At 36.9% G+C, this 24,472-nt stretch overlaps 1 protein-coding gene across 2 annotated transcripts in view; it reads left to right on the forward strand.

The window, feature by feature from the left end:
* Positions 1-20,096, forward strand: part of top2a (DNA topoisomerase II alpha) — a 44,973-nt gene extending 24,877 nt beyond the window's left edge. Inside the window, exons 17-35 of one of the 2 annotated variants that reach the window (XM_073917415.1) lie at positions 28-120; positions 225-339; positions 620-741; positions 2,581-2,729; positions 2,834-3,065; positions 3,171-3,305; positions 5,669-5,869; positions 5,973-6,168; positions 8,867-8,958; positions 9,046-9,189; positions 9,541-9,624; positions 10,664-10,852; positions 12,878-13,004; positions 13,296-13,439; positions 14,087-14,252; positions 14,334-14,401; positions 15,571-15,687; positions 15,793-16,034; positions 19,328-19,734. In XM_073917415.1, the coding sequence (XP_073773516.1) occupies positions 28-120; positions 225-339; positions 620-741; positions 2,581-2,729; positions 2,834-3,065; positions 3,171-3,305; positions 5,669-5,869; positions 5,973-6,168; positions 8,867-8,958; positions 9,046-9,189; positions 9,541-9,624; positions 10,664-10,852; positions 12,878-13,004; positions 13,296-13,439; positions 14,087-14,252; positions 14,334-14,401; positions 15,571-15,687; positions 15,793-16,034; positions 19,328-19,474 (2,763 nt within the window). In that variant the 3' untranslated portion in view covers positions 19,475-19,734. Of the gene's footprint in view, positions 1-27; positions 121-224; positions 340-619; positions 742-2,580; positions 2,730-2,833; positions 3,066-3,170; positions 3,306-5,668; positions 5,870-5,972; positions 6,169-8,866; positions 8,959-9,045; positions 9,190-9,540; positions 9,625-10,663; positions 10,853-12,877; positions 13,005-13,295; positions 13,440-14,086; positions 14,253-14,333; positions 14,402-15,570; positions 15,688-15,792; positions 16,035-19,327 lie in introns of both variants that reach the window. The other variant, NM_001310015.1, reaches the window with a different exon arrangement.
* Positions 20,097-24,472: the final 4,376 nt, after the last annotated feature.

The following is a 24,472-nucleotide window of genomic DNA, read 5'->3' on the forward strand; positions in this document are numbered from 1 at the left end:
TTTTTTGCACTTTCTGTCTGTTTGTAGGCCTTTAGTAAGAAGATGATAGAGGAAAGGAAGGAATGGCTGACCAGCTTTATGATCAACAGACGTCAACGTAGAGAACACAACCTGCCTGAGGTGCCATAGATCATCTGACATTCGATATGTCGATAGGATTTTATTGTATAGAATTAGCCAATGAGTGCCACCATGCAACATTATCTTGTTTCTTAATTGTGCAGGAGTATCTGTATGGACAGGAAACCAAGTCCCTCTCCTACCATGACTTTATCAATAAAGAGCTTGTGTTGTTCTCCAACTCTGACAACGAGAGGTCAATCCCCTGCATGGTGGATGGTGAGAAACCCAAATTTCCCCAGAATTCCAGATTCATATTACTTGTACATGTAGTTGTAAAGGTTAGGCAGCTTGCACAAATAGAAGCATGTTAGAAAAATGCTAGCAACATGTAAACTAATTGTATAAAAGACAGTCTGCATGAAGCAGAAGTTGTGATAGATTGCAATGTTTACTTTTTTCCCCCTTTAGGGCTAAGACTATTTGTATTATTAAATTAAGAAGTAGTAAAGTAATGCATGCATGCATGCGGTATTTACTTATTTATTTTCTCTCCTAGGGCTTAAACCAGGCCAGAGGAAAGTTGTCTTCTGTTGTTTTAAGAGAAATGATAAGAGAGAGGTGAAAGTGGCTCAGTTGGCTGGATCAGTGGCTGAGATGTCAGCATATCACCATGGAGAGGTGAGGGCTTCTACTTTTATGGTTCTTTTCTAATGAGTGGTAAGGGTTGGTACAGTACAGGTACACCATTTCCACTGTCAAAAGTGCCAAAGTAATGTATAGTACAACTTTTTAGAACCCTCCCATGACATGACACCAGAATAAAATTATGGCATGCAGCAAAAAAAAAAAAAAAAAGTTGACCAAAACTCAAACTTGGCATTTCACAAGACTTCAAAGTGCTTTTGATTTTGAGATGCTCCATCCACAATAATTAATGATTTTTCAATCTGATGTGATGACTATGTAAGGCTGGTAGGGGTGTAACAGTTACATGTTCATAACAACTTTCCGGTACAGGATATTTGGTTTGATGCATTACTCGATTGCAATCCTTTTTTCCTGTGCATAATGTGTCTATAGTTCAAATCAGAGTTCAGACAAATATATTAAGCAACACTCATCATCTTCTTTAGTCTTCCCCCGTGTGGTTAATTGGGTAAACACACTTATTTATTTGATCAGGTTTGATTATTGGTAAAATGTAAAACAATGTGCTGACATCATAAATGATGTTCTTTTTTTTATGCCTCTTCGGCTGTATAGCATAATTTATTTGATTCTTGCAGCAAAGATTGTAAAAGCTGCTTTTTATTATTAAAATATCCAGATCTGTACATGCTGCCCATTTTATATAGATATAGATATAGATAGATAGGTGGGCATAGATGCATTTTTTTTTAATCTCTGAATAAATCTAGATTAAAATGGCTCATTTGAATTCTGCTGAAGGCATTCAGAATATATGTGCTATCCAAATAATGACTAAAAGTAAGACTTTGAGAACCGGTTTCTCAAGCTAGGTGGCGCATTAGATCAGGGGCTCATCTCCTGTTTCCAAAATGCATCACAAACTGCTTGAGAAACTATTCTACTATGATAATTGGTGATGAAAATAAATGATGTTCAATAAGATGTACTTGTGTTTACGAACTGTTAATTCAGTAAAAACATGAATTTTGAACTGTAGGCCTACATAAGCTTGAAACGTCTTTTTTTATTTTATTTATTTTTTATATATATATATATATATATATATATATATATATATATATATATATATATATATATATATATATATATATATTATATATATATATATATATATATATATATATATATTATTATATATATATATATATATATATATATATATATATATATATATATATATATATATTATATATATATACACACACACACCACGAAATGCAGAATTTTTTTTTCTTTGCATCGGCGTGCGTTAGTAAGCTCCATAACACTCTCACCAGTCCTTACTCCTTATTTGCTATTATAACCTTAGTTTGTCACGACAGCATGAATGAAATGTTCAAGAGTTAAAGTGAAACTACCGAACTGCAGTTAAAGTGAGGCATTCTGCTTATTTGATTCAGAAGGGCACTTTTTTTTGTCAGACGGCTCACTGGTCGGGTACATCTGCGCTAAAATATCAAGGTGAAAGTCATAACTTGCGAATAATAGACCCAGCCAACCCTAAGTTTGAGGGTAGATTAATGGCGATAATAATTTTTTATTTATTTTTATATCACGCGTTAAGAGTCTCGTATTAACGCAGCACGTTAATGCAGGTAATGGCCCACACACACACACACACACACATATATATATAAAAAAATTTTTTATTTATTTTTTTTTATGTATTACTTTTTCAGATTCATTTATTTACCTTGGATTTATATAAACAGAAAATTTGAACTAAGGGTGTATTGGTAAACAATTCAAGGTTTAAAGGCCAGTGATCTTGGGAACATTCATACATTGAAATATTTTCTTTCTCAGGTCTCTCTGATGATGACCATTGTGGGTCTTGCTCAGAATTTTGTGGGCAGTAATAATTTGAACCTGCTCCAGCCTCTGGGTCAGTTTGGCACACGTCTCCATGGCGGCAAAGACTCAGCCAGCCCCAGATACATCTTTACTATGCTCAGGTGCACAGACAATTTAATCCAAGTTATTAAATGCATTATTAAACATAGCTCTTTGTATTTTTAAATGAATTGCAACTAAATGAAAAGGAAATTGTTTTATTCAGTACACTTGCTCGTCTACTGTTCCCTGTGGTGGACGACAACCTGCTGAAGTACAACTACGATGACAATTTGCGAGTGGAACCGGAGTGGTACATGCCCATCATCCCTCTGGTGCTGGCTAATGGAGGTGAAGGCATTGGCACAGGATGGGCCAGCCGCATCCCTAACTATGACGTGCGAGAGATCATCAACAACATTCACCGCATGCTTAACGGAGAAGAGCCCCTCCCCATGGTAAAGTTAAACCTGTATGATATTTATCACATATATAGAGCTTTTCCTATTAATGATATTGATCCAAACCAGCCTTCATTAACATTGCACTCTGAATATATACAGCTGCCCAGCTATAAGGGCTTCAAGGGCACCATTGATGAGCTGGCAAAGAATCAGTATGTGAATAATGGAGAAGTGGCCATCATTGACTCCACCACCATCGAGATCACAGAGCTGCCTGTCAAAACCTGGACACAGGTCTGTTTTTATTGTACTCCGACTTAACTGTCGTCATCTTTTTTTACATGCTTCCTTAAAACAATAAAGATATGTTTTTGTTTATTATTAACACCCCCTATCTATATAATTATTATGGGTGATAAACAGTAGAAATTATGTATTCAGGGCTTAATGCTTTTTCCCTAAGGGCATATGGAAAAAATTAGGAGCGCAAACAGAATTAAGTAACACTTATTCTTGCTATTAACTGGCTAATTTCCAATTATTATGAAATAACTTTTTTTTTTTTTTTGTATTTAAAGTACATATTCCCTAAGCCTACTTAATCTCAACTACTACCTGAACTATTAATAAGCATCTAATTAGGAGTTTGATATGGAAGTCATAGTTAATGCATCAGTAATATAGTGAATTGTACCTAAAAATAACATTTTAGAAGGAATGTAAGCCCAATTTTGTTTTTGTACCACTTCCTCTTGGCCCTTGAAATGGAGGGTGAAGGGGAAGGGTTTCAACATTTAACCCTAAGAATGAGTGCAACACTACAGCACTTGCACACATCATCATATGTCATTGTGATCTCTTGCTTTATATGAGGTCAGATGATCGCGACTGCTGTAGTTACTCTGCTTTATTTTTTGGTATTTATCTGTAGGAAATCCCTGAAGGCATATATTATGTTATCATAACGATATAATGAGGCAATTAGATCGTAACGATACTGTGCATTTACACAGTGGCCATATTCATCTATGTAAACACACTAAAAGCAACATTAACGTTATACAAGACAATGTAAAAAGCTCTTTTCCAGCCACTTGACTTTTCTAAAAGAGTATTCGATTGTCAAAATGTTGTGGTACTGCTATAGAGGAGTTATTATGGATTATAGATAGAGAAAGTTAGCGGTTTTTATTTTTTAAAGCATGATGGTAAAACACGAACGCAGTTATGAATGTATTTAAACATACACTTGTTGGGATAGGGCCTTTAATCATCATAATCACCCCAACAGTTTAGTGAGACATTTTTTTAAAGGCATACAAAGAGGTAGTTGCATGCAAAATATTTTAGGGGTGTTGGTTGAAATCTTGGTAGCAATACATTTTTAACAGTTTCCTATGTTTAATGATTTTTTTTATGTCCTGCTTACAAGCCTTAATCTTTTAAAACTGATCATCCTATGTTTGTTTTTTGCTTAAAAGAAAAAGTGGACTTTAAAGAAAAGATATATTATTTTTTGTTGGATACATGGCCATATGGGATTTAATGATGATGAACAGGCAGATAATGCAGCTTTTGTAAATGAAAGGAAATAAATGACCAATTCGAAAATAGACATAACCAGGGTGTACATACAAGTTGCAGAATTGGTCAATCAGAACTTGCACATCTTTATTCATAAGAGATGTATTGAATATTGTAACTATATACAATATTTTAATACAATGTGTATTTTTAATTATGTTAGATGACGTTTTTATTCAGGAAATATTTGAAGGGAAATGTTTAAAGGAGGAATTTTAGAATGTTTATCTTTGATCAGATTGAAAGGTCTAACATGACTTTATCAATGTTGTTTGCATTTTCTTTTTACAATGCATGACAATAAAAGAATAGTTTTGATTGTACATGTGTATATATTCAGGGCTCGAAATTGCGACCAGTTTTATTGCAAAATGTTCACCACATGCGCGGATTCGGAAGACATTTACACAGAATGCATCTTTGCACTTAAAACGCAAAACGCTGTGCTCAGGAATGGTTTAAAACAGTTGTGATGTCAACTTGCTGCAGTAAACAAAGCCAAGTCCGTTATCCTTGCCCCGCCTTCGCTCTCTTTTTATTGGCCCACTGCTCTGGAACTGAACGCGAATGGATTGGTTATTATCAGCTGTCAACCACTCAGTCAACGCCTTCTGGCTTGGGATGACAGGGAGAGCTACTACCGCGAACAAATTGTAAAGCGCTGAAGATAAGAATGACAATAACACTGACAGATTTTCTTTTAGAAACCATGGCATCTAAAGTTACAAATAATGACTCAGTAGTGATCATGTGCTGAATGTTAACTCACTATCACTTTTCGAAGAGTGGATAAAAGACTTCCATTGGCTTCAAGTTTTATTAGTGTTGATTTCAAATGCAATAAATATGTTTGTATAAAACGGTTCTTTATAAATGGTGATTGCGACTAAATTTTGACTGATGCGCCTAAATTTTTAAAGTTAGGAGCACCGGTGCTACCAATCAAAAGGGTTAATTTCAAGGCCTGATATTGATTACTTAGTTGTCATAAATATAGCCAATGCTGCTGATATTGCATTAAAACATAAATACTGATGTAGTTAAATTGATGACCTCTTTCCCTTTCAAATCAGACCTATAAGGAGAATGTGTTGGAGGTGATGCTGAACGGCACAGAGAAGGTCCCTGCTCTGATCACAGACTACAAGGAGTATCATACAGACACCACAGTGCGTTTTGTTGTTAAGATGACAGAGGAGCGCCTGAGAGAGGCAGAGGCAGCTGGACTGCACAAAGTCTTTAAACTCCAGAACCTGCTGACCTGTAACTCCATGGTAAACCTGTTTTACACTTTCATTGTTTTTTCTGTTTGTTTTATATATTTACACTTGTTGGTCTAATTCTTAAAAAAAAATGATCTGTCCATGTCTCGTGCAGGTGTTATTTGATCATGTGGGCAGTCTGAAGAAGTATGAGTCTGTTCAGGACATCTTAAAGGAGTTCTTTGAGCTCAGAATGAAATACTACGTCCTCAGGAAAGACTGGCTTGTAGGAATGTTGGGAGCTGAAAGTGCCAAACTTTCCAACCAAGCCCGATTTATTCTGGAGAAGATCCAGGGCACACTGGTCATTGGTAAGATAAGCTTTTTTTTTTTTTAATCTACTGGGTATCTCTAGTATTACCTCAGCATTTATGACACCAATACTGTACGTTTTACCAGATCCTAATACAGTGTAAAGTGTTAAAGGTGCATTATGTGGAATTTACCCCACGTGGTTGAAATGGGTATTGCAGTCTAAGGCCCCGTTTACACTAATGCGTTTTAGTTTTAAAACAGCGTTTTAGAATGAAAACGATCCGCGTCCACACTCGCGTTTTACCCAGCGTTTCTGAACAGCTCTCCGTCCACACCAAAATGCTGAAAACGCACATCACGTGACCACACACACACTCGGGCAAGTGCTGGAGCCCATCCACCCAGATGAGAGCTGTGCTAGTCGGACTTCTCATCAAGCATCTCCCGCTGGATCTAATTTCACTATATTTATTAAACGTGATATTTCATTCATCTTGTTGTCTTTATCTAACGACATATTCCCTGACTTTGGTCATTGGAATCCATTATTTGTTCTCAGGTAACGTGTTTTGGCTGAGCGCAAAGATAAGTTAATGATTAATCCATGTACATTCCTGTATATTGACTGATCGCTTGCCTTTATTTCCTATAATGTATAAACTTATTGTATGTTATACTTTTATAATGGCCATTATCGATTATTAAAACTGATATTCAGCAAAAGAGAGGGTATGTTTCGTATTTTCACTGAAATTGAAAGGAGGCAGTTGTTATAGGCTCCGTTTTGTTATAAATAACCACACAGTGAAGATGACGCTCATATATACAGCACGACGCCTGTACGAACATGTCTGCTGTCTGTTAAGTTGCTAATAATAAAATGAAAATAGGCAGTTCCTTAAATCATGTTAACATTTTATTGTTGAGAAAGTGAAACAACGTAGCCAGGGTGATGTGAATGAAGTTATAAAATACACTGTTCCCTTTGAAGATTTACCCGTGTCCTCGGTATAGTCTGTTTTCCATATCAAACTGAGAAGAAGAGACTGCAGCCTTGATCAAACTTGTGAAGTCTGAACTTAAAAGGAGAGGATGCAGGACTGAACTGTGTGTGTAGGCTACTTAATATTGAGGAAAAGCCCCAATCAGAGGCGAATGTCTGCAGCCCCGCTCTGTTTTCAAATATCTCCGTTTTCCATCATCCATACTGAGACGGAGCAGCAGCGTTTCAGAATGAAAACGGCCTCTCCAGCGTTTTCGAAACGCTCGAGAACTCTGGCGTAGTGTGTACGGTTGGCGTAACCGTAGCAAAACTTATGCGTTTTTAAACTAAAATGCATTAGTGTAAATGGGGCCTAAATTCAAAACACTGGACAGGGTTTTATCCAAGTGTCTCACGTCTCCTTTTGATTGCTGGCTGTTAGATTGCCCCCTCTGGGCTGATTGCAGTACAAGTCATAAAGCCTGGCTCCTCTGTGTTAATGAACAAGATTTGATTCCAAATAAAAAAAAAAAAAAAAAAAACGGAGTGGAAAAAATGATTGCCATCTAGCAGTAATTTCCTTAATGGGTCTAAAATAACAGTTAAAAAGACGAAACTAATGTTAGCCTGTTTGTCCACATTGATTTCCTGTAACATAATTTGAACTTGATTGCGAATTATGAACAGCACTTATTAGTGAAGATAGAACCGAAAGCATGCACATCATTTAAATAACCGTATCGCATTTTAGAGTTATGATTGCAACAAGTTTTTTTTTCTTTCATAGCAATACAGAGTTGTGCATGAAAATAAATGTTAACAGTGTCTGTATACCTACTGTAGCCTATATAATGTTGATTTTACCAGTGAATTAAATTATCTAATAATGTTCTCAATGACATTGCAAGCATATGCCTATATCTCAAACATAATTCAACATCAGAATTATTATAAGTAGAATATAAGTATTTATAGAAATCAGTACACCTACACAATATTAATATTGTTTTACCATATGTTTGAGAAAAAACAATCTCATTAAGCATTTATTTTACATTTACAGAATCGTGATTTTTATTTTAAGCAAAAAAAATCACGATTTTCATTTTAGCCAGAATCGTGCAGCTCTAGTCCCTTCTGTGCATGCCCAGGCTCCAATTTCAGCAGTGTTTTGCGCCAGTTTGTGCCCATCATGAGGCGTTTTGCCTTCAAATCGCTTAATGGGGAAAAGACGCTGTTGTTTCGTCCATATTTTTACAGTCATTAGTTTTTTCACCTGGCCCCTCTGACTACGACTCTACGCAAACACTGGTTGCCATCATGAACCAACATAAGCGAACATGCCTGACTATTGAGCATTCATAATGTCCTAACAATGCATGATCACTTGCAATAAAAGGAATATGTTCCATGTTGATTGGACTTTCGTCCTAATCATCATAGACAACGACACCTGAAATTTCCATTTTAGAAATGGTTTCTTTTTCTTTGACATTGTAGTTGAACAACAGCTTAAACTGCTGACAATGATCCAATTTCCAAGCAGAACAACTGACTTGTTTTTCTGAAAAACAATGCTTTGAATGTTCACTTAGCATGTCTTTAAAATATCTGCAAACATATGGTATTTTTAAGCTTTAGAGAAGCCAAAACCTTGCATACTGCACCTTTAATAAAACATAGGGGTAATTTACCTAGCAAAGTAATTGGGTTGGGCCAGAATATGAATTTATGTCACTGATTAAGAAGCTCTTCATCTTGATCATTTCTAGAAAACAAACCGAAAAAAGAGCTGATCCGCATGCTTCAGCAGATGGGCTATGACTCGGACCCTGTTAAAGCATGGAAAGATGCTCAGGAGAAGGTACATGACTGCAGTCAAATTAAATGCTTTTGTTTTCTCCCTTTTGGCTGTTACCTGCGTACCTATCATTTCCACTGTGTTTGGCAGGAAGAAGAAGAGGATGCTGAGGATGATGATGAGAAGGAGAAAGAGGACACGTCTGGCCCTGATTATAACTATCTGCTCAGCATGCCCATGTGGTACCTAACCAAAGAAAAGAAAGATGAGTTGTGCAAGCAGAGAGATGCAAAGGTAACTGTTTGTTATGTTTCCATCTACATTTAATACACATTTTAGAATATTACAACAAAAAACAAAGTTATGACGGTGTCCTGATAATATGTATATTAATAGAATAGCCTTTCTGTAAATTAAATGAATTAGTAAAATGTATTGACTAGATGTTAAAGACAATTTTTTTTGTATGTACAGTGTATATACTCAGACATGTACTCCTTCACATTTGATGAATATTAGTAAAATATAAAAAACTTAAAAAACGGATGATTTACAGGAGAAAATAAAAATTTAAATAAAGCTGATAGGTCATAGAAACTGGTGCTTCAGCATAGAGGTTGAGTTAAAATGTACACATGTTTTCAGATGACTGAGTTGAACACACTCAAGATGAAGGCCCCTGCTGATCTGTGGAAAGAAGATCTGGCAGCTTTTACTGAGGAGCTGGAGGTAAAGATGACATTGATCATATTCATTTGTTTTTGGTGGATACGCATTTGTAGAAAATGATGTGGGGTATATATGGATCAGAGGTCGCGTCAGACTTTCTCATTGTCCGTCATTTTGACGGATAGGGCTGTAAAAATTCCGTCATAACCTATTACTGACTGTCATTTAATTAGCATATTTTCTAATTGCTTTTTTCGTTCATATTTTAATAATGAACTTGCACGACGAGCATATAGGCTATATTATTCATTTATTTCACAAACTAACAAAAACTCTTATATGCCTTAACTCATCTTCCTTCTGCGTCAAACTGAACTGGGTGCTTGCCTGTGCGTAATCAAGTGCATCAAGGGAGACTGATGCAAAGGCAATTGTCATTTTCGTCTTTGCCTCGGAAAGTCGACTGACTTCTCCTAGACAACGGAGGCTGAAGCCGCATTCTGCTGCCACACTGGAGACCAGAATTACTAGAGCCACTTTAGCTAGTGAAGAGCGGGAGGGGTAGGTGTGGTGCGCAAACTGAAAGGCGAGAAGCAGGTATGGAGACTGTTGCGCGTTGTGTTCGGTGCGCATGGGGACTGTACCAAAAAGCTGAAGAGCGGGGGGAGATGGTGGAATTTCGGGAGTTTTCCGGGAGATAGAACGATACGGGAGATGGGTCTGAAATACGGGAGACTCCTGGGAAAAACGGGAGTGTTGGCAGGTTTGTCTGTTTTTGCAACTAGGCAGCGGTGACAAGGGGAGACAAAACAAGGACAACCGCCATCAGCTGGACAGGAGTGGGAATTATAGTTAGCAACAAATTACAATAGATCCCTCACCATAATCTGTCAATGTCGGATCACCTCCAGATTTTTCCGTCACTGCTGAAAAAAAATCTGTCAATGACGGAAATCATTCGGTTACCGCAACCTCCGATATGGATATGTGCATGAGATAAAATCTAGATGCATTTAAGTTGTGTGTTTTAGACAAACCTGTATCACCTATTGATTTAATGATTTATGACCTCACTAAAGTTTTCTGTATTTGTTTATAGCGTGTGGAACAGAAAGAGAAGGAGTCACAGAATGCAATGCCCCTGGTGAAGGGTAAAGTGGGCAAACCAAAAGTGGTCAAGGTAAAGAACGAGACCATGCCTACACCGCAAGGCCGCAGAGTTATCCCCCGCATCACCAGCACCATGAAGGTCCAGGCTGTAAAAAAAGAGCGAGGCAAAGGATCGAAGGTATGTGTGTGGAATGAGATGACGTGTGTGGCACCTTAAGTGTTCCTCTAGTAGCATTGGTAAAACTTTTAAAGTACTACCATTAGTCGAGATTTTACATTCTGATGTTGCAAGGATGTTGGCAAGTAACATTTAGATGAATATGTAAATATTCATTTCTTCTCAACAAAACAAATACAGAGACTGAGAAAGTTTCAAATTAGGAAGGATCTTATCATAGTTAAAGGGCTGGAAATCACAGGTTAATTCACAATATATGGTATAATCACTGCATTTGGTCCATTATATCAATAAATCTCATTCTCAAACTGAGACAGACGAGATATTAAAAGAAAATCATCCAATGATGTATCATGACTTGCCTGAAGGTGTCCATTACAAACTACTCCGTGGCCACTTTATTAGGTACACCCTACTAGTACCGGGTTAGACCCCCTTTTGCCTTCAGATCTTAATCCTTCGTGGCATAGATTCAACAAGTTACTGGAAATATTCCTCAGAGATTTTTGGCCATATTGACTTGGTGGCATCCCACAGTTGCTGCAGATTTGTCGGCTGCACATCCGTGATGCGAATATCCCGTTCCACCACATTCCAAAGGTGCTCTATTGGATTGAGCTCTGGTGACTGTGGAGGCCATTTGAGTACAGTGAACTCATTGTCATGTTCAAGAAACCAGTCTGAGATGATTAGAGCTTTGATATGGCGCACTATCCTGCTGGAAGTAGCCATCAGAAGATGGCTGACCTTACTGATTCTGACCCTACCATCTGAATGTTGCAGCAAAAATCAGACTAGGCAACGTTTTTCCAATCTTCTATTGTCCAATTTTGGTGAGCCTGTGTGAATTATAGCCTTAGTTTCCTGTTCTTATGTCACAGAAGTGGCTTTGGTGTGGTCTTCTGCTGCTGTAGTTTATCCGTCACAAGGTTTGACGTGATGTGTGTTCAGAGATGCTCTTCTGCAGACCTCCGTTTTATCGAGTGGTTATTTGAGTTACTGTTGCCTTTCTGTCAGCTCAAACCAGTCTGGCCATTCTTCTCTGGCATCAACAAGGCTCTTGCACCCACAGAACTGCCAATCACTGGATATTTTCTCTCTCTTTTTTTTAAAGATCATTCTCTGCAAACCTTAGAGATGGTTGTGCGTGAAAATTCCAGTAGATGAGCAGTTTCTGAAATACTCAGAGTAGTCCATCTGGCACCAACAAACATGCCATGTTCAAAGTGACTTAAATCAACTTTCAAGCAACATTTTTGCTTCCCTATTCTGATGCTCTGTTTGAGCTGCAGCAGATCGTCTTGACCATGTCTACATGCCTAAGTGCATTGAGTTGCTCTCATGTGATTGGCTGATTAGAAATTTGCATTAACGAGCAGTTGGACAGGTGTGCCTTATACCAACCACTGTATAAGCGAAATGCTTATTTGTCAGAGAGAACATTTTATGACTAGCTTCTATAGCTTCCTCTTAGCAGAGACATATCAATTTAACAATGTATTAATAATATTTAGCCATTTTTAAATGCATTGTATGTGTGATTCTCTTAAAACAACAGCTCTCTACTTTCATATGTGATAATTTCAAATCTTAAACTAATCAAGTCTACCATGTACCAAGCATTTTCTATTTTATTTATTCCTATCATTTTATGCTGATTGATTGAATGATTTCATAATGATTGATTGACCTTTTGCTGTTCCCACTAAACTGAAGAAACTGAAAACAAATTTAAATGTAGTGCATTCTCACATTCTGTGTTTGCATGTGTGAAGGCGTAGGTCGACTATTTTCTTGTTTGTCCAATAGTTCCTAATAGCGGAAAGTGCAGGAGTTTGGATTTTAAGCTTTGTGTCTACTGACTGAATTTCCGTATTTTTTTTATCTTTTTTGCAGACCTCCCAACAGTTCAGTTGGAATATGTGGGGTCACTTTTTTTTTTTACAGTCGTATTCAATCAGCTTTCATAGGCAATGCTTGTATATAAATTAGCAGATCCTGAGGGAATATTTTTGTGTTTTTTAGAAAGAGGCTGGTTTGGTGATGAAGATGGAGTTTGATGATGAGGCAGACGCAGCAGCTGATGGCACTGGGGTGGGATTGGCTGCAAGACTTACAAAGAAGATCAAGAAAGAGCCAACCAAAGACAAAGGTAGCACTGTAAATGTTTGTGGCTCTTAAAGTTGGTCTCTGTTCAGATCTCTTAACTTTCCAACTAACTTTTGATAACACATTTCTCTCAGCCCAGTCATGCTTGAGTATTACCATTAATGTCGATAAAGGGAAATTTTACATCACAGAAACATTTACTGTTGGTTAACAGTATTAAAGACCATTGTAGGTCAAGTGCAGTTTTAAAAGGAATTCTTAGGTCAGTGCATGGTGTCTTCAATCTCTGATCAGGCTTTTGTTTTGTCTCTTAAAAAACAAAAACAAAAATTAGGCTCAAAGTCAGGAAAGCAGACCACCCTCACTTTTAAACCAGTCCAGAAGAAGAACCCCTGGTCTTCTGATGAGGGAGAGTCTGATTCTGACCTAGAGTTGATGTCTGAGGAAACAGCCCCAAGAGAAAAGAGAGAACGCAGAGGTGAGGATTATAATACTCGTACTTATCCCTCATACAGGAATGTTATTGGGATTGTTATTATTACATGTGTTTAAACTGTAATGCTTTATTATACATGTCAATGGAAGCCTTCAACATGTTTGCACGATCAAAGTCAGCAACTGCACCAAATTGCAGATTTTTGTTTGTTAGATAGGAAAAAACAAAAGCTTAAAGCACAAAGCTCCTTGACAATTCAAGATGGAGACTTTTTTGTTTACATTGTTTAAAATTGTCGAATGTTCAGCAGTTCCTGCCTCTTCCTTGAATACATGCAAGTTTTAGCTATTTCTATAGTAGCATCTTTCTGGCAAACTCAACTTTGGCAAAGACTATTACCTGATACAGTAGTATAAATCAGGCTTCAGTTCAGCGACATAATGCTAGTGTGGATAAGACAATTTCAGAATAAGTATAACATTAATTTGCATAGTTTAATGTGACTATCTAATTGCCAGTTATTAGATTTAATCATCATTGATAAACTGCACATTTCAATCAAATGGAAAAACGCATGGGTTGCAGCTTTAATGCAGGGAATAAATATCAATTTATTAAACATTAAATTACGGCAAAGCAACACAATCAATTTTATGAACTCCACGCTAATACATTTTGTGTTCTTGTAGCCGCTGTTGAAAAGAAGTACAGTCTGTCAAGCAGTGAGGATGAATTTGATGACTTTACGAAGAGCAGTAAAACGAAGCGTGCTGTGATTGAGGACGACGAGTCTTTCAATCCAGAACCCAGTGCTGCACCTGACAGTGATGTGGACTCTCCTCCTCCACCTGTTGTGTGAGACACCACTTCCTTTTCACTTCACAGAGATGACGTGCTCTCCATATTGACTTCTAAAACTCTCCTTCCTCCTTTCAGGAAAAAAGCCCCAACAAAAGTTGCCAAAGCAAAGGCAGAGAAACCAGAAGCCAGCAGCAAGTCTAGCTGTAAGTACCTCACCACCCACAGCTAGAGCTGGACAGGTGATCTTTAAAAGTTGAAGTTTCTGTGTAGTGAGTCTAACGATTACATTTAGGCTACTAAGTTTAAGACGCACTTTGGCCCAATCCTAATTCTATTTTTGTACCCTTGCCCCTTGGGACAGAATGTTGTGGGACTGCTATACAGGAGTTATTATGGATTATAGATGGCAAAATGTAGCTTTATTATTTTTTAAGCACGATGGTAAAACAAAAATGCTGCTATGAATATATTAAAACATACTTGTAAAAATGAAGAAAAATACTAATTTGTGAATGATTTTCGGGTGCAGCTATCCTGTTGTTGTGGCTGGTGTATTCTGGGATATTTTTTTACCCCATGGTTTCTAGTTGGATCCTGAAAAATCTCAGTTCGTAGGGCTATCTACCACTTTCCTTTAGTCCTACAACTTCAAGCTAAAGAGAATTGTCTCACCCCTACCCCCTTTCCATAGCAAAGGGAAGGGCTAAGGGGGTAAAATTGGGATTGGGCCTAGTAAAGTTTCTAAAGACGCAACATGCAAACAGCCTCATAAGCAATAAAAAAGGACAAAGTAGAGCTTGTCCTTTCTTTTTGGCATGTGGCTGTTTGTCACAAGAAGATATATGCTTTGTTTAGCCTCAGGTAAACAATGGTTCATTGTTGCTCCTAAATTGATCACTTACATTTTGTTATTAGTGTGGGCAGATGCGAGTAGCGTATTTATATTCATTCATATTTTGTAATCTGCTTCTTTTAACAAGGTCTGGTATTGTGAATGAGTTGAGACTTATGATTTAAACTGTTTCCTCGGTTGAGTGCATGCAGTTGAGGCAATTTTTTAAAAACATTTTTAAATGTATTTTTTTATTTTCCTCTGAGTGCTAAGTTTGTGATTGGCTAATTAAGCCATAGTCTGATTTAAAAATGGAATGCAGCATTTAAAATTTTGTCAGAACCTCTAGCAAAATGCATATATGACTATTAGTTGTGTTTTTATTTTGTGCATGCATGCATCATGGTCACCATTTTAAAGTTTTGAGTTTCCTTTTATCCAGAATTATGCAGCTTTGCTCTACCAATCACAGATAATTGTCTTACTTTAACGTAATGTGATCACCTAGCAGCTGATTTACAACTTTACTTGTTAATCTAGCTCATTCTGAAGCCAGTCAAGAGCCGGCTCCTAAACCTGTGAAGAAAACTGCTGAAGGAGCTGCCAAAAAACCTCCTGCCAAGATGACAAGTGCCGTTTCAAAGAAGAAAGCAGCTGGTACTAGAATGTTACTGTTTTGCGAAATGTTTATCATCCCTTTATGTTATGTGCTCAGTGAATGGGCTATTTTCTTACTAAATCACCATTGGTTCGTCTTTCTAGATTCAAAACAGCCTTCGATCCTTGACGTGCTCTCCAAGGCAAGCCCTAAGAAGTCCAAAGTTGTCAAAAAGCCAACTGCTGTCAAGCCATTGTCCAGCGACTCGGACAGCGCAGGCCCTGCTGTCACAAAGAAACAAGCCAAGAAGAGGAAGACTGTGCTGAGCAGTGACCAATCAGACAGCTCCGACTCTGACAGCGGCAATCTCATGTCCCGCCTCAAGGGCAAGAGCACTGCTGGAAAGGTACGTGACCTTCTTTACTTTTACAGCTGTTAAAACTCTTATTCAACTCAAGTGTACTGTAATCATGTCATTTGAAATGCAAAAAAAAAGAATTTATTAGAATTTTATTAAATAAAATCTTTTTCTGTGAAGGTTTAAATATCTGTGATCTGTGTTATGAGATGGTTCTAATTTACTTACACAAATAATGAAGAGTAAATGTGATTAAACCTCAAGTCAAAACAGAAACTCTGAGTTAAAACCTATATGCTGATGTGTATTTAAATATTTGTAAATACGGTGGTGCCTTGTTAATTGCATGAGTTGCGTTCTAAAAATAGCCCACAATAGGTGAAATTCACAAAGTTGTCTGCTTTATTTTTTACAATTATTATAGATTTTTTAAAACCCCTCACTACACTGTTCTTAGATAGGCATTAACCTTTTCACACTTTTCTCTCTTGTTTAAACACTCGCGTTACTTCTGCCTTCCTTCCAGAAGTCCAACTTCGTGCAATGGTTAGCATCTTCCTCTGCCTTTTGGGTGCTGCCGAGGGTGCCCTTGACAGTGGAGAATGTTTTGTCGACATTATGGGGTTTGTTGGGGGGAACTTTCAAACATACAGTACAGCGCAAAAATACAGTAGAGTTACACTGCTAACAATCAAAGATTAATGTCAGTTTGGAATACTTTAACAAATTACATTCTGTACTGTACAGGAGACACTGCACAGTGAGCAGGGTGTCCGCGGGGTCCTAAAGTATTAAAAGTCTTTAAAAGAAAATTAAGACACTTTAAAAGGTATTAAAGTCTTAAACAAAATTTTAGACCTCGAAAAACAGAATTAAGCGTTGTTCAAAGTGTTTGACTCCAAAAAAGCATAAATGCATTTCTTTTCCTCGATTGGTTCAAGCCGTGTGCATCCGGCCAAGCTCCTCTGTCCAGGTGATGTCAAGTAATTTGCGACAAACTCAGGAAGGTGATGTGATGCTCTCCACAGGTAGCAAAACCATAGATCAGGGCTATTCAATTGGCGGCCCACTGACCAAACAGTTTGTTCCAGCCCTCCAAATAGTGTGACCAAGACATCAAAAATAAATTTATTTCAGTCGAAAAACGGCTGCTATAGTTATGAAGTGACGTGCATCTGTTCAATACAGCATGAGGTGCAGTTAAAGCTTGCGCAAAGCGTGAGTCACCTAACATGAAGTTAAATGTGCGAGCAGCCAAAAACATTTGGATACCTAAGCTTAAAAGCTTCTCAACGCTGTGTTTCTGTTGCACAACGAAACAGTTGCTACTAAAAGTTATGCCACCTCTGCGCTAGTTTAAAGTTCACACACACACACACTGGATTAACTATAGCAGCGGGCCGTTCACATATCGCAAGTTCATTATTTCTAATGTAAGAATATATGCCAACATGCGTGTAGACTAAAGACTCACCCAGTAGAAAACATCTCACGCCGTAGCGGTGAGTTGTGCGTGGCTTTCAGTGCAATGTAAACAAAAGATATAGACAAATTATTAAAATGATTAACCCAACAATTTACATTAGACATTACCATGAAACCATGATTATTCTTCAGACCATTTAATTGTATAGCCATAATCTATAGTTGTTACATTTATAATTGTTACGCATTTCAAAACATAACATATGAATGTGTCTGAATGTAGAAGAAGCCTACTTCAGCAATGCACTGCTTAAAAACAAAAGCCACATTGTACAATGCAGGGATGTTGTGCTTAAAGACAATATATTAACGTTTTAATGTAGAAAAATCCAACGTAGCTGTTAAGGAGCAAAAATACAACATTAGGACTCTTATTTGCTGTTGTGTCATCACTCATATTGCAAGTCATATCTCTTCGACCTCTCATTAGGAATGATTTTTAATGAACTGCCCCCATGACAATATAATTGAATAGCCCTGCTATAGAGCAAAAAAAACAGCAAAATGGGCAAATGCAAGTTTGCATACTCTTGTCGTTTTCCAACCACGTTTAAACAATGGCTGAAACCTGTCGCTGAAAACAACCATGTAATTTATTCTTTCAAAGTTTGTTTCTACCAAGCTTTTTTGAGTTCTTTTGCATGGTTATGCTCCAATTATTTACTGTTTATTAAGTTAAAGGTTATCAAACCTTTAACCACGTATTAGCCATGGTGTAGCTACAAACTCTCATTAGAACTCGAAGTGGTGATGAGGTCTTAAAATATTCTGAGGTCTTTAAAAAATCTTAAGGTATTAATTTATTTTATGATTCCTGCATATACCCTGAGGAGATTGATTGACAATGGTCTATAGCCAATCAGGACGCAGAACACAATGCACTGTAAAAACAATGCATGACTTTAGCCCCTTTCACACAGTGATACCGGTAAATATCTGGAAAATTTCCGGAACGACTTTACCGGTATTTTCAAAAAAGCGCTGTTCACACAGGCGAGGATGTTACGGATATTTTCCGGAAAAGAGCATTCACACATCCATTCCAAAATACCGGTAAATTCTGACATCATTCACCACATATGAGCTTTAAACGGCTGCGCTTGTATTTGTAAACATTTGACTAAATTACAAACTCTGTGGATGATCAATATTGTGAACAACTTTCGCAGGATCACTTTCGCATGTCGAGATGTTCATAATATGTGCGTGTGCAGGCGCTCACAGGCTGTTTCAAAGGCACACGCAAAGCCTAAAGGTAAACAAACAACGGCTTATCATAAGCATCTCATCTATGATTATTTACACAGTTGGCATAAAGAAGAACATATAAACGTGATCTGACTAACTTCTAGCAGCTAAATGTGTCTGGAAAAATATTCAAAGGTTTTTATTCTCACAAACCGCGCGGACGTAAATGCGTCTGACTGTTGTGATTGGCTAAAGCAGACGTCTCACGTCAGCACGTTCTAGACGTGCACGCGCTTATTACGGTAATCTTCCTTCTGCATTCACACAGCGCAGCATTCCGGCAAATTGCCGGTAATGTTACAACTTCTCTTTCCGGAAAATAGCCAGAACGAATTTACCGGTATTTTCAAAAAGGACCTGTTCACACATACAACAAGAAAGGTCTGTATGTGTGAAAGGGGCTAAAATTGCACTAAAAAAATCTGCGAAAGGTGAACCACAATATGGGACTATTGTACAAACTAAAAGCAATTAGATGTAGCATTCAGTACGTTAAACTGTTTAGGAAACATTAGCTAATGCAATTTAATGGTCCGTATTAACGATCAGGGTTATAAGCAACAACAAAAAAGTTTGAAATAGCATTCTGATTTAATTTCTGATTTCAGAAAGCAAAGAGCTGGGAGGATGATGAAAGCTTTCAGTTGGAAGAGACTGAGAAGGTGGTGGTCTCTGCAGCCCCCAGGAGCCGAGCTGCCCGCACCACTAAACCTGTGACCTACGCACTCGATTCAGACTCTGACGATGAAGATTAATGTGCTGTTACATATTGTTTTAATGAATATAATCATAAGGGTAAAGTTCATACTGTAATGCAAAAAGCCTGTTTTGTTTGGCTTAAATGAAAAACTAGCAATCTAACAGTTTAATTTTAAGCATTTTTATAATGTCATAACATTGTTACACAACATTGTTGAATGTTGCTGTTTTTTATATGTTGTCTTGTCTTTATGTAAATATTTTATCTGTTCTCTTTCCTTATTGAGCTTTGTAATAAATGTGTTTTCAATGAGAACTGTTAGTGTCTGAAATATTAAATATGCTCAATATTAAATGTGCTCATATGCTTGTATTCCAGAATGTGATCCATTTACAGTATATGTCATGCACGTCCACCTGCTACTTTACCCAGCTAGGCCTATTTAGTACTGCTGAAAATATTTTGCCGCCTTAAGCCCCATTTACATTTACCAGTGACTCTGTAACTGCTTCTGATGAAGTTGCTGGTGAGTGTTCCCACCTTGAGGTTGCTTAAGTAACGTATTCGCTTACTAATGAGTTTTCTTGCTGCTGAAATGAAAATTGTGGAGGGGATTAAATGGTACTCATACATGCGCTTCATTTCAAAAATGAACATTGCCGCTATTATCCTGAGGTCAATGCCAATCTGTATGTCCACAGCAGATGTGGCACTTCATTTGCATAATGATAAACGACACTCAATAAACGGGCTAATAATTTAGGGGGTCATAATTCTGACTTCAACTGTATCTTTATACTGGTATTGTGAATGGGGCTTTGACACAACATCATTAAACGGTCTCTGTGGTTTTGTTGGCTAAACGCCAATGCTGTGACTTCCAAAGGTGGTGAGTTCTTGTTTAAGTAATTCACCTGCTTCAACGTTTGACGTGTGGTGCGTTCAGAGGAGCACTTCTGCAGAACTGTTGTATTGAGTGAATATTTTAGCTTTGTTTTTTGTCAGTTTAAATCAGTGTATCCATTCTCCTCTGACCTCTGTCATGAAGACATTTTGACCATTCTCTGTAAACACAGGAGATGGTTCGGTGTGAAAATATTAGCAGTTTCTGAAGTACTCAAACCAGTCAATATCTTCTTTTGGGTTTAACAGAAGAAAGTGCTAGGTTTTAAACAAGTGAAGTAAGTAAATTATGACAATTTTCATTTTGGAGAGAGCTATGCCGTTATTAGTGTACTAGTAAAAATAATGATTGTATGAAAAAATTATCAATGTTAGCTTATGAATACTTTATAAATACTCTGACCAAATAAACTGCAATCATTTGGGTTCTGATATTGGCCACAGACATGCCAAATCACAGTGAGACTACAATTTTTCCGCATAATAAAATGTTTAATAGGAACGACAAAGATGGGTGAATTTCAGCATGCACTACACTTATTTGCAATACCGCACTGCAGCCAGGAGATGGTAGAACAGGTCTTATTTTGAATGTTTTAGTCTTTTTGTTGTCTTTTCCCTGTAGCTAAGGGAATTTCAGCTGTGCTGTTCATAAACTGTCCAGCAAAGTGATTTATTTCTAAAAGTCATAGTGTCAAAAATGCACTCTTATCTGATGTTCCAGGAATTAGGCTACACTCTTATCAGGAAACAAGTTGCTCTTCTATTTAGTTCAGTATTTTTTACATGCCTATCCTGGCCTTTTTATAGTTTCATACAGTAAGTAAACACATGGGCGGATATTGTTCAACTGATCACTAAATTATAACTCAAATTTATTTTCATTAATACGAGATACAGTAATAATGACAAAATCTGTCACCACACAAAACTGAAAGCAGCAAAATGCACCACTCCTTAGAAGTCTTAGAGTTGATATTCCTTTATTATGATTACAAAATTCTTACAGAAGCAGCTTCCTCGCTAGCTTTAAACAACTATAGCTCAGCTGCCACTGGACCTTTATTTCTGATGACTTAGTCTCCGGATTTGATGTGGTCATATAGTCCAGTGTTTCTCAACTGGTGGGTCGCGGAGTGTGTGGTTAAAAAACAACAAGTTTCATTTTTAACTTGTTTTGACTTTTATTTTGAAATGCGTTCATGACAACCCTACCGTTTGACATGTGAAATTTCATTTAATTATTAAAGTATCAAGTATGTCGAAGCGCAAGTACGACCCTGAATATGTATGGATTTACATATATTTACGACAAAAAGACTTAATCCTCAGTGTGTCATAAGTAGCCAGGTGCTCACAAGAGAGCACGAAACCTTCTAAATTAAAACGACATTTAGAAACCAAACATGTTTTATAAACAGTTCAGTTCATGGTAACTGAACCTTTCCTTACCCTAACCACTGTTTACAGTATTTGTCGTTTTTACTTTGTAATATTTCTATAATTTGATACATTCTCTAAATGACAGCAATAAAATATTGTTTATTTGTAAGTCTTGGTGATTTTCTTATGATTTATCTGTCACTACTTGTGTATGTTAACAAATAAATACAAATTAATTATAATTGCTAAAATTGTTTTCTAGTTCCTAAAAAAATGTGTCGCGGCTTGATGACCATGTAAAATTGTGGGTCCCATGGCCAAACCAGTTGAGAACCCCTGATGCAGTCAGTGTAACATTATTAAACCAATTGATTTGTTCATAGCAATTTACTCATTCATTTAAAATGTTTATTTGAAGAACAGGACAGTAAATGTGAACACAATTTGAGTTAATCCTTATTTGTGTCAAAAATGCTTACATTTCAATGACATTTCCAATAAGCTTTCATTTGAGGTGTGCTTCTGATAAATCTTCATTTGAAGGGCTATCTGGCTCATCCCCCTTCCTCTAGCCCTCCAACCAAAATAGAACAGACACCCCTACCCCTTTCCATGAATGCACACAACAAAAGCATTGGGAAAAGGGATAGAAATGGGATTGAGCCTTATCCTTCCCTCAGGAGAAGAGCAAATGATTGCATTCGCACAGTAGCAGTTTCACAAAAAAGGGTTTATGGCAAATTTGCAGTACACTGATACAGTGCATGCAGTAACATTCCTGAAAGATAATCTCATGTTTCACTTAAAGTGCATGATTCATAAAATTCACACTGATCCTTGTCTTTGCAAATCATAATCAACAGATACTAATTGATGCAGTTGTCCAATTAGAAACTGTATAACTGAATATTATTAATCATTACCTCTGCACTAATGAAAATCAACATTTTAATGACCAAAGCTCAGGTAAAATTTGAGCTGAAAACAATCCCAAATAAGGATCCAATCAGAGAAGTTAACATTACAGCAGGTGCTCATCATGACAGACTCTGCTATCATGAATGTCCCCGTTGGTAAGCTCTACTCAGCAATGTTTATGTCTGTTCTAAAAATGTTGGGATTTTCTTTCATGAGCTTCTCCATGTTTTGAACTCAGAATGATCGGGTATGGCAATTGTCATACTCTGCTATACACAAAAACCGCCCCTGCATTCGTAACACATCCAGTAAGCGTAATTATGCTCAAATAGAAAAAGAAGCTTTCAGCATTCATTTGGTGTAAAGAAATTCTATAAGAGGAAAGGAGAGCTGAGTTACTTACAGATCACAAACCATATTTGGGTTCTGTTCAGAAGCACAAATGGTTTGTTTATAGGTCACTGAAACAAAGTAATGAAACAGTTATTTATGTATATATATATATATATATATATATATATATATATATATATATATATATATATATATATATATATATTTTTTTTTTTGTTTTTTTTTTTTTGTTTTTTTTTGTTTTTTCCAAAAATTATTTTTGCGAGGGCATCAGCTGCGTAAAACATATACTGGATAAGTTGGCTGTTCATTACGCTGCGCGGTCCTCACATTTTGTAAAGGGACTAAGCTGAAAAGAAAACGAACTATGAACTAACGGTACACACTTTCTCTGCAAAATACACATGAATCATTCAGTATCAACTAATTCCAGTCTCCTAATACTGAAGTCTTGGAAATTCTATACTAATAACAGCATTCATTCATTCATATAATAAAAAAGCAGTGATTAAATAGCAGAATCTGGACCAATGTCTGCAGTTCCAACGCCAAGGTCCAATGGCTGCATTATGAATGCAATAGGTGTTGCTTCTTATGGATTATAATTATGAGATACATTACTATCATCATGTGACATACACATTGTTACATCTTCCATGAAAATATCATCCTTTAGAGAAGCATGATGGAGTGTATTTGACCTCTCATGTTAAGGAACTCCTACCCTCAGTGAAAGACATTTAAGAACTTGACAGAGTTTTATGCCCAATGTCACATTCATGATTGTTTGGATGAATATGCATATATTTTCTGTATTATTTGTAATTTCAGTTAATAACTTTTTTTTTTTTTTTAAATGCATGTCCCGTTCTGGTCAACTGTTACTTTTGTTATAAAAAGACAACAATGAATGCATAAAGCAAAGCATGAGACTTGCACCAAGTTATGTCACTTTCTCTTATGGATTAAGGCACGATTCCTCTCGCTCTCATTTAGGCAAAATATCTAGAATAAACTAGTAGATTTGTTATTTTTCACCTCTGTTACTGTGATATTTTAAGTGAAGCATTCTCTTAAAAAAGGAAAATTATGATGAAAATACATAAAACTCTGTTTTAAACAGCCCTTATTTTGCATTTTAAAAGGTCATATTTTGGTTTTGGGGGTCTCCAACAACAGGCTGATATGCATGCAAAAAAAACACTTTTACTGTCTTAAAATATGCATTTATTTTACTTAATTATCCCAAAGACTGCCATGTGATTTGTTCAGCAATTCATTTGTTACCAAACCCCTTCTTAGCACGAAGCTAATTTGCGCTGATTGGACCGATGACAATCTGCTGTGATTGGTCGACTGTATTCAGTGCGAGACAGAGAAATGCCCACTATGGCTATGAAGTAGCAGAGTATGTGAGAGCCCAATGCAGGAATGCAATTAAGCAATGCAGTTAAACACCAGCATATTACCCTACTCTTAACGCTAACCTCAAGTA

This window comes from Danio rerio, chromosome 12 (genome assembly GCF_049306965.1).
Source record: "Danio rerio strain Tuebingen ecotype United States chromosome 12, GRCz12tu, whole genome shotgun sequence".
In the NCBI taxonomy this organism is placed as follows: domain Eukaryota; kingdom Metazoa; phylum Chordata; class Actinopteri; order Cypriniformes; family Danionidae; genus Danio; species Danio rerio.